The 12,500-nt window shown below is 40.9% G+C and overlaps 1 protein-coding gene across 1 annotated transcript in view; it reads right to left on the bottom strand.

Annotated features, from left to right (window-relative positions):
• LOC123511148 (integrin beta-PS-like) overlaps window positions 1-12,500 on the bottom strand; it is a 22,718-nt gene that overhangs the window by 9,534 nt on the left and 684 nt on the right. Inside the window, 8 exon segments of the mRNA XM_045266778.1 lie at window positions 899-1,060; window positions 1,930-2,028; window positions 2,686-2,856; window positions 6,564-6,648; window positions 7,281-7,509; window positions 7,835-7,915; window positions 8,515-8,626; window positions 9,320-9,502. Coding sequence (XP_045122713.1) covers window positions 899-1,060; window positions 1,930-2,028; window positions 2,686-2,856; window positions 6,564-6,648; window positions 7,281-7,509; window positions 7,835-7,915; window positions 8,515-8,626; window positions 9,320-9,475 — 1,095 coding nt within the window. The 5' untranslated portion in view covers window positions 9,476-9,502.

Genomic DNA, 12,500 nt, shown 5'->3' with positions numbered 1-12,500 from the left:
AGAATTTTTGAATTTAAATCAGAAAAAAAAATTATCTTTGCTTTATATAACTGATTGGTGCGTCCTCAGCTCGAATACTGGATGCAGTTCTGGTCACCGTATTACAGAAAAGACATTGAAAAACTGGAAACGATCCAGCGTAAAGTGACCAAAATTATTCCAAGATTGAGAAACAAGCCGTATGAGGAACGACTGGAAGCATTAAATTTATTCAGCTTAACAAAGCGCAGGATAAGAGGAGACCTAATTGAAGTTCTCAAAATTCTTCAGGGATATAACAATCTTGATGGAAACAAATATTTTACCATTGATCATTCCACTAAGACAAGAAATAATGGATTTAAAATTACACCAAAACGCCTTAAAACCCACGAGGCAAAGCACTTTTTCTTGAATAGAATTGTTAACATTTGGAACAAGCTTCCTTCAGAAATAGTAAACAGTACTTCCATTGCATCATTCAAAAACAAAATTGATAAATATTTGAATAACAACCCCAACAAGCTCTCTTCTTGTCTGAATAATTAAACATGATATTAGTATGACAATTATTGTGTGTAACTTTCTTATAGATAGATATGTAGAGTTCACCGTAGGGTGAATAATAGAATCTCCTTTCATCCTTTCTTGTGAAAATTCCATGTCAGTTTTTCCATACTGCATGGTACTTTTCCAAACTATTTTCCATGCCAGCGAAAGCTGGAGGGAGTGGTGGGTGGGGAGGAGCCTTCTCCTGTACTGCCCTGTCTCTCTTAGAAGTTAGAAGTAGTTACCAAACAGCCTCGAAAGGACCAAGAAGTCTGTTGCTGCTTGGTTTTCCTTTGTATTCCTCCTCCTCCTCCTCCTCCTCCTCCTCCTCCTCCTCCTCCTCCTCCTGAGCGATGCCTGGCCTTCTTACATTGTACTGGTCCTTGATGAGGTCCACCACGTTTTTCGATCCTTCATCCAGCAAGCCAAAAGAGGAGGTCTTGATCTCCTTCTGGAGCTCCCGGTACAACTCCTCGTGTTGCAGCACCGCGAAGATAATGTTGATGTTCATTTCCTCTGCCACTCTGTTGATCTGAAAAGACGATAAGAATAATAAGAAAACTGCAGGAACTCATCAAGTGTATACACGTAGCACCAATAGATGGGAGTGTTGAAGGGTGAGTAAGAGTGGCATTGTTACAGCCGTGGTTTTGCTGGTGTTGTTTTTCTTATTGACATTGGCGTCTTGTTTATTTATGATTCTAGTCACAAATGAACAAGCTTTTTACATTATTAACATGAGAGACACCCTTCAGAATCTGGCTGATCATCTATGTGGCCTTTTGAAAAATAGTCATGGTGAAGCTACACGTGTTTTTATGGGTTTTATTTATTTATTTTTTTTTTATTTATTTATTTTTTTTTTTTTTTTGGGGGTTCTAGTGACAACATAATGAGATTTGTTATATTATCAACAGGAGAAGCACTCAAGAGAATACTTTTAGTCGCCTCTGTGGCCAGGCGTTTCTCGTGCGTGCCGTTCTTAGGCCCGTATTCTGAAACCCTCCGCTATTTCACCACGACTATTTACCAGGGACACAGAGATGAGAGGCCGGGTTTCTGAGGGTGCTTCTCTAAATTGTGTAGTAACCTTGTTCTTTTTTTTTATTATTCATATCATGTGGGCTTTTCACTGAAATTTATGGGCTAAAGGGGATACTTTTTGGGGTACCTCTCTGAAACCCCACCCGCTAGGAAACCATTGCCCCAAGTGAGGAAGCCCAACCTACACTCGGACGGTGGACAAGATTCGAGCCCGTGCGCTTGGAGACCCCTCGGATCCCAAAGCACGCATGGTTCCACTGTACCTAAAAATACCTTTGAAAACTTGTGTCACTTAAACAGGAGCCTTTTGAATTAGTGGAGTCGCGGCGTTGAACTGTTTCTGAATATGATCCTTACCTGTGCGATGGACGGGTAGTCGTATCTGTCAAAGTGCGTGTACTCATGATGTTCGTCCAGGTGACACTTCTCATCATTGGGCATCACTACTCCTGCCAGCTGTTGGGGGAAGGGGGGGTGGAAGGAGGGTAAGGAGAGGAGCAGGGTGTCTATTAGTTAAAGTGTAGTGGTGGTGGTGTCGTTATTTTTATCTTTCTTTCTTTCTCTCTCTCTTTTTTTTTTCAAGCATTCCTGAGAGGCGTTGGTAAGTAGAGAGGATTAACTAACAGAGGTCTGTTCAGTGGCGTAAAAGATTATAACAATTAGGATGATGTACAGTAGCAAAATTCGTGTTGCTACTTATTCTCTCTCTCTCTCTCTCTCTCTCTCTCTCTCTCTCTCTCTCTCTCTCTCTCTCTCTCTCTCTCTCTCTCTCTCTCTCTCTCTCTCTCTCTCTCTCTCTCTCTCTCTCTCTCTCTCTCTCTCTCTCTCTCTCTCTCTCTCTCTCTCTCTCTCTCTCTCTCTCTCTCTCTCTCTCTCTCTCTCTCTCTCTCTCTCTCTCTCTCTCTCTCTCTCTCTCTCTCTCTCTCTCTCTCTCTCTCTCTCTCTCTCTCTCCTCTCTCTCTCTCTCTCTCTCTCTCTCTCTCTCTCTCTCTCTCTCTCTCTCTCTCTCTCTCTCTCTCTCTCTCTCTCTCTCTCTCTCTCTCTCTCTCTCTCTCTCTCTCTCTCTCTCTCTCTCTCTCTCTCTCTCTCTCTCTCTCTCTCTCTCTCTCTCACCCGTCCGTCGCCAGCGTGGTGGAACTTGGCGTCGGTAGAGAAGACGAGGATGTGTCGCACCTTCTCCCGCCAGCCTATCTGATCTTTGCACACCATCGCCTGCATCAGGGCATCAAACCCACCCTCGGGATGATCCAAGTTGCCGGAGATCTTGGCGTCTGTCACTCTTTGCTGGTCGCGGTGGTGGTAGTGAAGTGAAAGTTATTGTAGTTTTCAAAGTATTTTACATGAATCTATAGTAGTAATAATAATTGAACTCTTTCTCTGCGATGTGGGACGAATCACAACACCAAAAGCAATACATGGAATCTTCTATAAGCATCTACAGAGGAGATAAAAAAATCGAAAGGTTGATAAAAGAGAGTATATCTTGTAATTTTTAGACAGTTTAATGTTTGGAGGTGGATGTGGTATACGAAAAGATGTCTTAGAGTGGTAAGTAATGAAGGAGAGATATGGCATGTAAGAGAGAAAGGGTTCGTTAGCAAAGAACTCTGCACTTTTGATAGGCTGTAGTGGAAGCTGTTAGGATTTGAGTCTAGTGAAGGTCCAACAAGAATTCCATGCTGCCATTTAAGAGGAAAAGTATATCCTTGAGAACGCAGTGATGGTGGTAGTGAGAAATAAAGGGTATTAATCATGATTTTTATTTAATTCATGGTGATGGATATATTAAGGAGAAGGAAGAGGAAAATACAAAAGGAATACAAACAGCACAGATCCTGAGGTCCTTACTAGGCTGTTTTTTGAGGCTATTTGTTAATTACTAGTGATAGAGATAGGACAGCAAAGCAGAAGGCTCCTCCCCACCCATCCCTCCTTCCAGCAGATGCTGGCAGGAAAAAAGACAAAACCATGTGATATTAGAAAAAAAAACAATGAATTTTAGTAGAGTGAAAAGGAAATAGTATGTTATATACGTCTAACTACTAGTGCTTGGTAAATGTAATGTGTGTGCATTGTGTACGTGGATGCACTGTATAAATGTCGAAAGGGTGGTGCAGCAACCTTGCCTGGTGCTTTCAATTCTGGGCTATCTGTGCGTGTAGGCATTTTTGTGTAGTGTGTACGTATATAGGCACAGTGTGGAGTCACAGAGGTGGTACGGCAGCATTGCCTGGCGCTTTCAAGAGAGGCAGCAGTCAATCAAGCCCCAGCTCCGTACAACCGCTGTAAAAGTGTACTTCCCCTTAAAGGGCGCCACATACTGTAATTACCCCCTGCAGCGGTGACCCCTGGTACCTTAAATCCCAATGATGGTCACCAACTTGACTATCCACAGCTCTTCACAGATCAAGAGCAAAAGTAGTGACCGTTCATTCCGAGTTATGTGTGTCTTGTATGGAGGATGAGAGTAATTACTGTTAACGGACAATTTTGAACACAATCAGAGGCTCAGGGATCAGAAAATGCGCGTTATTCAGAGAAGAACAGTGACAACCAGGGATTAGATTCGAATTGTTTATCGAGGTGAACTTGAAAGGTTTCAATAGTACCTAAGTTAATGACATTTGATGGCAGACCATTCCATATTTTTACTGTGCGATTAAAGAAAAAGTGTTTGGCATCATTTGTTGTGAAATGCTTGCCTGCAATCTTAGAACTATTGTTTCTGGTGACATTTGACTTGTCGATTGATAGGTGTTTTTCAATTTTCAAATTTCTGAGGCCATTGAAAATTTTTAAAGGCATAATAAGGTCACCTCTTATTCCCAGTTTCTCAAGAGAAAGTAAATTTGATTCATTAAGGCGCTCCTCGTAGGATTTGTTTCACAACCTTGGGATCATTTTTCATTAATCGGCGCTGTACTTTTTTTTATTATTAATTCTTTATTTTTCTTACTTTCTTTTATTTATTTTGTTTATTTATTTTACTTAGTTTATTTATTTATTTATTTATTTATTTTAGTAAGGTGACCAAAACTGGGCATTGTATTCGAGATGGACGCACGAATGAGTTATATAACGTTATTATTATTTTCTCGAATTTGAAAGTAAAAAAAATCTTCCATTGAAACTGACTTATTCGCAATTATTACGACTTCGGTGCATTGTTTTGCTAAAACTATGACGCCAAGATATTTTTGTTTCTTCACACTCGTCATGGAAGTATTGTTCATCTTGAATATCACCTGAGGATTTTTATTTACTACGTGTAATATATTGAATTTCATTTGCCACTTACTTGATGGGAATATTTATATGGCTTTGAAAACGTTGATGTTAGTTTCCCGATTTTTATGTCATCCGTGAATGTTGACAGTGTACATTTTATTCCTTTCTTCAATATCGTTGATATATATATAATAAAAAGAATCGGCCAAGGACTGGTCCTTGAGGAACGCCACTGCTTACGTTTTATTCAGTCTGAAGATTTACCAATTGTCACTACTCGCTTTTTACCGTCTGACAGCCAATCCTCAATCCACGCTGCAGTGTCATCATTAATACCGAGTGCTTTTACTTTCTTGATAAGACGTTTATGTAGAACTTTGTCAAAAAAAACAAAAAATTAGAAGTCCAGGCATGTAATATTCACTGCTCAGGTGTTGTTGTGCAAATTATATTTGTCAGAAAAAATCAAGTAGGTTAGTTAAGCATGATCGCCTGTTTCTGAATCCTTGCTGTGAATCGTTTATTATGTTATTACTTTCTACGAATGTTATAACTTTGTCTCTCAAAACTGTGTCCATTACCACTGAGGTGAGACTAATCGGTCGATAATTTTTAGATTGGGACTCGTCACCTTTTAATAAAGATCGGAGTTACGTTTGCGAGTTTCCAGTCATCGGAACTTTGCGTGTCATTAGCTACGTATTAAAGAAGATAGACAATGGTATAACGAGTTCATTCTTAGCCTCTTTTAGTATTCATAGAGAAATCTAATCGGGCCCAGGTGTTTTATTTATTTTAACTTTATTGATCGCTCAAAATTTCATTTCCTTAGATATCACACTTATTAGAAAAGACATTATTACTGCAATTTTAGCCAATTGGCTGATTTTCTAAATCGTTTTCCTTAGTGAAGACAAATGCAAAGTAATTGTTTAATATGATATCCATTTCGATATTGTCGTCGATGTATTTGCCGTTGTGTTCGTTTTCTGAACAAATTTCGGCTATTTGTTCATATAGTTTGTTGTCTGTCTCGTGTACTTGTCCTGGAGGTTGGTAAATGACACCGATTACTAGTTTTCGCGTTTTAGAGCTAAGTTGAATGTATGGGACATCAATATTATTTATCTTTTCGGGAGAAGACTTGATTTGACATATAGGAGTACTCTCCTCCTTCTCTGTGCCCTCTTTCAAAGTTAAAACAAAATGTAGCCTTGCAACGAAAATTCTGCTAAAAAATCTCGGTTGAATGTGTTTATCCATGTCATGCCGATAATATCATAGTCCTCCATGCTAACTATATATATATATATATATATATATATATATATATATATATATATATATATATATATATATATATATATATATATATATATATATATATATATATATATATATATATATATATATATATATATATATATATATATATATATATATATATATATATATATATATATATATATATATATATATATATATATATATATATATATATATTTTTTTTTTTTTTTTTTTTAAGGGAAGACCGTGTATGATGCGGTGGAGGGGCAGGAAGAAAAATAGAGGACGAAAGAGAGAAAAAGAATGAAACAAACAAATAAAAAAGAAACCCAGAAAAAGGGGACTAGAAGAAGAGCAAAAGAAAGAAAACAAGGAGGGGGAGGAGATGGAGGAGCAGAAGAGACAAAACAGACATTCAGCCGGCCAGACAGACAGAGAGACAGACAAACAGACAGATACGTATAGTTGATGTTTACCTTGAAGGCTGCATGGTCCGTACTAAGCCTCATGTCATTTCTGAAGGAGTATGGAGGAGCACAGTCGGTACACGGAGATTGCCTCCTGCAACACAACACAACATGCGTCAATTTAAAAGTGTCTGAAAAAGCTGCGTAACCACCGCCATGACAATAATTATTATCCTAGCTCAGATCCACACATACGAAGCAGAAGGAGGAAGAAAACGTGGATAAAAGAAGGAGAATTATCAAAAAGAAGTCATTTTCGTAGAGGCGGTATGGAAATTAGAAGAGGAGATAAAAAAAAAAGATAAAAGTGGAATAATCGCCGCATCTCTTGTTATCTCCTATTACTGTTTTCACTTTTATCTTTATGCCTCCCTTCTCTCCCTTCCTCCACTCCGCAGCTTCGTTCCTCAAGACTTTATACTTTTTTCGTCACATTCCATTTCTTTTCACCTCCCAAAAGCAAGAGTAAGTATTTTGTCTGTGTTCGCTTTTATTGGCAGATTCTGGAACTCCCTGCCTGCTTCTGTATTTCTTCCGCTCCCTTAGAATTCTTCAAGAGCGAAGTTTCAAGACACTTTTCCTGCCAATTTGGACTTGCGTGGCTCCTGAAGTGGGCTCTTTTGTAGCCAGTGTTACTTTCTAATGGCATAGATATAAGGATGTATACGTTAACTGGATAAACACACACACACACACACACACACACACACACACACACACACTTACTGGGCATGCGTGGTGTCGGTGAAAGGCATCATTACTTTGTCGACGAAGGAGCCGAAGCCGATGGTGAACTGTGACGTGAGGTTCATCATGGTTTGGACTAGAGCAGCGCCCGCCTCGGCCAGATGTTTCTTGTCGTCATCCATGGAGTTTGAGAGGTCCATGAGGTAATACAAGTCGACTGGGTAGCCAAGGGCGCGCCGGTACTTGATGTCCAGGTTCTGTGGTACTCCTGTCCGTGAGGAAAGGGAAGTAGAGAATGGTAAGGAAGAGAGAAAGAGGAAAGGGGGGTTAATTAAGATAAGATACGCATGAGAGAGAGAGAGAGAGAGAGAGAGAGAGAGAGCATTGCAGGCTATAATTATAAGAGACATGTTTTTACTTATTCTTTTCTTTGCCCCTCAGAATTTATTCAAACATCAGTTCAAAGATTGTTGGTCAAATCATGGCTGAAAGTCTCTACAAATTACGTTAAGGCTAGGTTAGGTAAGGGCTGAAATAGGGCTAGGTTAGATTAGGAGCCTAGGTGGTGGCGAGCAGGGATGTTTGAGCCTCACCCCTGCGCAGTTGGAGCTTCACTCTTTGTGGTTTCAGTTGGTAGATGTTTTCCTCCAAATCATGCTTCTTCTGGATGGCGCCTGGCACGCCGCGATGAGCAGGTTGTTGGGCGAGAGGTGGCAGGGTTGGTACAGGAAAAGAATAATGATAAAATGAAATTAAATCAAGGAGTAAATAAGTAAAGACATGTATGGTCAAACAGAGGCCAAGAAAAAAGAAGTAAACAATTAACACAAGAGAATCTGAAGCAACAGTAAACAATTATGTCGTAATTACTTTGATGTTCCTCTCATCGCAAGTCATGCACGGCACTACAGAGGAACTACTACAGTGTGAGGGAAGAGCCTGGGGCAATATAGACCCACCACCACCACCACCACCGCGCTGTTCAGCTTCCGCCCATTAGTGGTGCAGTCAATTTTATTTATAGTGGTACCACTCGAAAAATGACGTAGTGTTTAAGGCTGTACGTGGTGGGATTCGAACCAATCGTGAACATCTCCCCGATCTCACGCTCACCACCTTATCCACTATGCCACCGCCTCCCTGTACTGCTGTACTAATTACTACTACTACTACTACTACTACAACAACAACAACAACTACTACTACTACTACTACTACTACTACTACTACTACTACTACTACTACTACTACTACTACTACTACTACTACTCACCTGTTAGTTCCTCATCCTGCACCAGCTGAAAGGCGTTCTTTGGGTTCTGGATGTCACTGATGCTACAGGTGGCCTTCGTGAAGTCCTGAGCGGATTGGCAGTGTTCTCCGCTCTGTGAGATGAAAAGGGCCATAGTTTGAAACATTTTTGTTCCCCACCTCCATCCATTACTGCCTCAGTCTCTCCAGTTGAAGCAACATGGATATTCAACTCTGTTCTCTTTATAGTTATAGTGGCAGATCAATAAGATCTTTACACTGAGAACAAAAGAAACAGTGATGGTGGTGAGGTTACACGAGTTTTTAAAGTTGTTCTTTTATATGGTTCTAGTGACAGCATAACTAGATTTTTACATTATTAGTGGGAGAAAACCCGGTTGATATGCATCTCTGTGTTTCTTTTTAAATATCCGTGGTGAGTGTTTTTGAGCACAGACCATTGTTTCACTGGTATTAGGAAAGAAGAAATGACGAGCGAGAGCTTTTTAGTGGAACAACAACATATTGTTTTTCTTTGACCACGAAAACATTACCTATGTGTGGTTGGAAGTCGTCTGTATTTCGTCAAGCCAGAGTGCTGTAGTGTAACGATCTCATTTATGAGACCTAAAGAGATTATTTCCTCACCTGTGTACAGAGAGCGCAGAAAAAATTTCCAGTATTGCTTAAGTCGCCAAGAAATTCATGAACATCCGTTATATTGTTAGTTGTAGCGTACACCACCACCATTTTTTTCACCCAGATTTATAAATATACTTGACTCTACAGCGTATATGCATTGTAATCATTGCAAGGCGTTCACTTACCTTAGGGTTGATGCACCACGCACATCCTGCTGTTTGAATGCATTGGGCACACGTTCTCTGTGCCTTACACTCCTGCCCTTGGTTCTGCTCCTCCCCACACACCACGGTGACCACCATCACCGCCACTGCCACAGCCAACACACCTCTCCTCCTCATCCCGGCGTCACCTCCACACTTGAAGAACTGGGGTTAGAAAGACTAGTTAGATCTAAGATCACAGGGATGATGAGCAGGGTTTTCAAGGATGTTTCTTCTATTAATAGTGTGAAAATCTTGTTCATCTGTCACTAGAACCATAAAAACGCCCCTAAGAACCCGTGATTAGTGAGGTTCTCATGAGCGTTTCCTCTGTTCATAATGTAAAAAATTTTGTTAATCTATCACTTTAACTATAAAAACACAAGCTTGATTATTCAGAATCCGTGCAACGTCAATTGATAGACGCTTTTAATTAGGAGAAGGTGCGGCACAGAAGTGTTTCAGGATACGAGTCTGAGATTGAGGTGACAAACAGGTGAAGTCATGAATACTGAACCTGACATCACCTGTACGTCGCCTCGCCACCTTCATGATTCCCACTCACCCACTGCTTCTCTGATTCATCGTCACGAAGCGAGAGAGAGAGAGAGAGAGAGAGAGAGAATTTTTTTCCTTTCTTTTCCTTCTTTATCTATAATTTCTGTAGCTAGCCATGCATTTAACTTTTCCTTCTTTCGGCGAACGCTGAATACAAAGAAATAGCGCTCGTCACTAGCACTTGAAAGGTGGGGCGTGGGGGGAGGGGTTCAAACTGCATGCGCTTATCCAATGGTACGAGAGGGAACTTTCCACTGAGCTACGTGTCATTCACTTAGGATTGGTGCACCCACCGCTGCAGTTGTTGCCTTACGGAAAGATGTCATAGCTTATTGTGGCCGGTCTTTGGGTAGAACTGAGATTGTATACACCACACACCAAACACCGGACTGTAAGGCCATTACCCCTCGGCTTAATCCCGTGCCTTCTTGCTGCTTGCGTGACACAGCTACACAAAAGATTCTTGCTCATTTACCCCGCCGTGTGTGTGTGTGTGTGTGTGTGTGTGTGTGTGTGTGTGTGTGTGTGTGTGTGTGTGTGTAATATCCTATTTATTTGAAAACGTGTCACTCTGAAAAATTGCGTCGTCACACTTTATCACGCAGGATACGAGACCGTGATAATCTCTATCTGACGAACGTTATCCTATCACACACACACACACACACACACACACACACACACACACACACACACACTTTCGTGCAACTGGTGTTAAATCTTATTCTTGATTTGACATTCTTTGTATTGTTTTGTCATTGTTTATTAAATCATCGGGTCATATTCTGAAACATGTGTACACTCGACATCGTCACCACACCGGATGCTGTGCACACCACGAACACACTCTTGTACGTACATAAAATCGTGGAAAACCTGACAGACTTGAAGCGCGGTTTGGTGTGGCGGTCTGTTAACACTTTGCAGAGGACATTGAGCAACGGGTCTCCAATTACGTAAAAAAATATATAAAAAAAAAAAAAATGTCGATACTGTACGCCAGACTTTGATCTTAAAAAAAAAAAAAAAAAAACTGACATACTTTGGAGAGCAGTTTGGTTTGAGTGTCCATCAACTCTGTAGAGGAAAATGAGGCAGCGATGAGTGAGCCAACCATTACTAAATAAAGAGCAAATACATAATCACATCAGAGTCGGTTAATGTTAATGTCGATAAGCGGAGACTTTTCCGAGTTAGACTGTGGCAACGCTCCGAACTGAAAACGGATGCAGGTGGGTGTGGCGGTGATAGGATCGGTGTGGTGGTGAGCTGGATCTTACTGCAAGGCCAACTTAGAGAAACTTCTGTAGGATTTGTATTCAGAGCAGAAAGGCTGTACTCTCTCACCACGATAAATTTGCAAGGCCACACAGATGATTAGCCGTGTTCTCAGTTATGTAAAAATCTTGTTAATCTGTCACTCGAACCACACAAAAAACCGTAGCATCTTTAACAACTTTCACTAGACTTTTTTTTGTTGTTGTTGTTTATTTGATGAGGTATGGTAAGGCTAGGTTAAGATAGGTTAGCTTTGGTTAAGTTTAGGTTAGGTCCAGTTTAATTTGGTTAGGTTAGGATTACTTAGGTTACTGTAGACTGAGATAGGTTAGAATTAAGTTACCAAGGTGTAGGTGCAATCACTCTTGTCTGAGGTCCTTCAGAGAAACAACATTAAATAATATCTTTTTTTTTTCCTTTTTGACGTAGGATGGAGCTGGCTTACGGCACCAAAAAAGTGCCACTTCCCACGGAATCAAGTAAAAAAGGGTTACCGAAAATTTAAAGGCAATGTAAAATAAAGTTAAGACGAGTACAAATAAGAGAAATTATAAATTCTGGTCATTTATCGTCATTTCTAAGAATAGATTTTTTATTCTTCTCGTGTGTGTGTGTGCGCGCGTGCGTGCGTGCGTGCATGCGTGTACGAGGGATGAGTCCAGCCCCCCAACCCTTTCACCCCTCACCTCCCAACCCCTCTAGTACATCTGCACTCCTCCTCCTCCTCCTCCTCCTCCTCCTCATCATCATCATCATCATCCTCCTCTCCTCTCTCTCTCTCATCATCATCATCTCTCTCTCTCTCTCTCTCTCTCTCTCTCTCTCTCTCTCTCTCTCTCTCTCTCTCTCTCTCTCTCTCTCTCTCTCTCTCTCTCTCTCTCTCTCTCTCTCTCTCTCTCATTGATGACGTTAGCTTTTAGGAATTACATCCAACGATCAAAGGAGGAAAATCTCGTAACAACCAACTCTCTCTCTCTCTCTCTCTCTCTCTCTCTCTCTCTCTCTCTCTCTCTCTGTGTGTGTGTGTGTGTGTGTGTGTGTGTGTGTGTGTGTGTGTGAGAGAGAGAGAGAGAGAGAGAGAGAGAGAGAGAGAGAGAGAGATGCTCAGTCAACACCAACACCCAACAATCATATCGATGAGGAGGAGGAGGAGGAGGAGGAGGAGGACCCGTGACTCTCGAGGCCCGTTGAAGATTACTGAAGATTGCTAAAGAATATTCCTCCTCCTCCTCCTCCTCCTCCTCCTCCTCCTCCTCCTCCTCCTCGTCCATGCACGTATAATTCCAAAACACTTCTGTTATATCCAGAACATTAAGTTATCGTAGAA

This window comes from Portunus trituberculatus, chromosome 31 (assembly GCF_017591435.1).
Source record: "Portunus trituberculatus isolate SZX2019 chromosome 31, ASM1759143v1, whole genome shotgun sequence".
In the NCBI taxonomy this organism is placed as follows: domain Eukaryota; kingdom Metazoa; phylum Arthropoda; class Malacostraca; order Decapoda; family Portunidae; genus Portunus; species Portunus trituberculatus.
The sequence above is the reverse complement of the archived record's forward strand: the minus strand, read 5'-3'. Positions and strand labels throughout refer to the sequence as shown.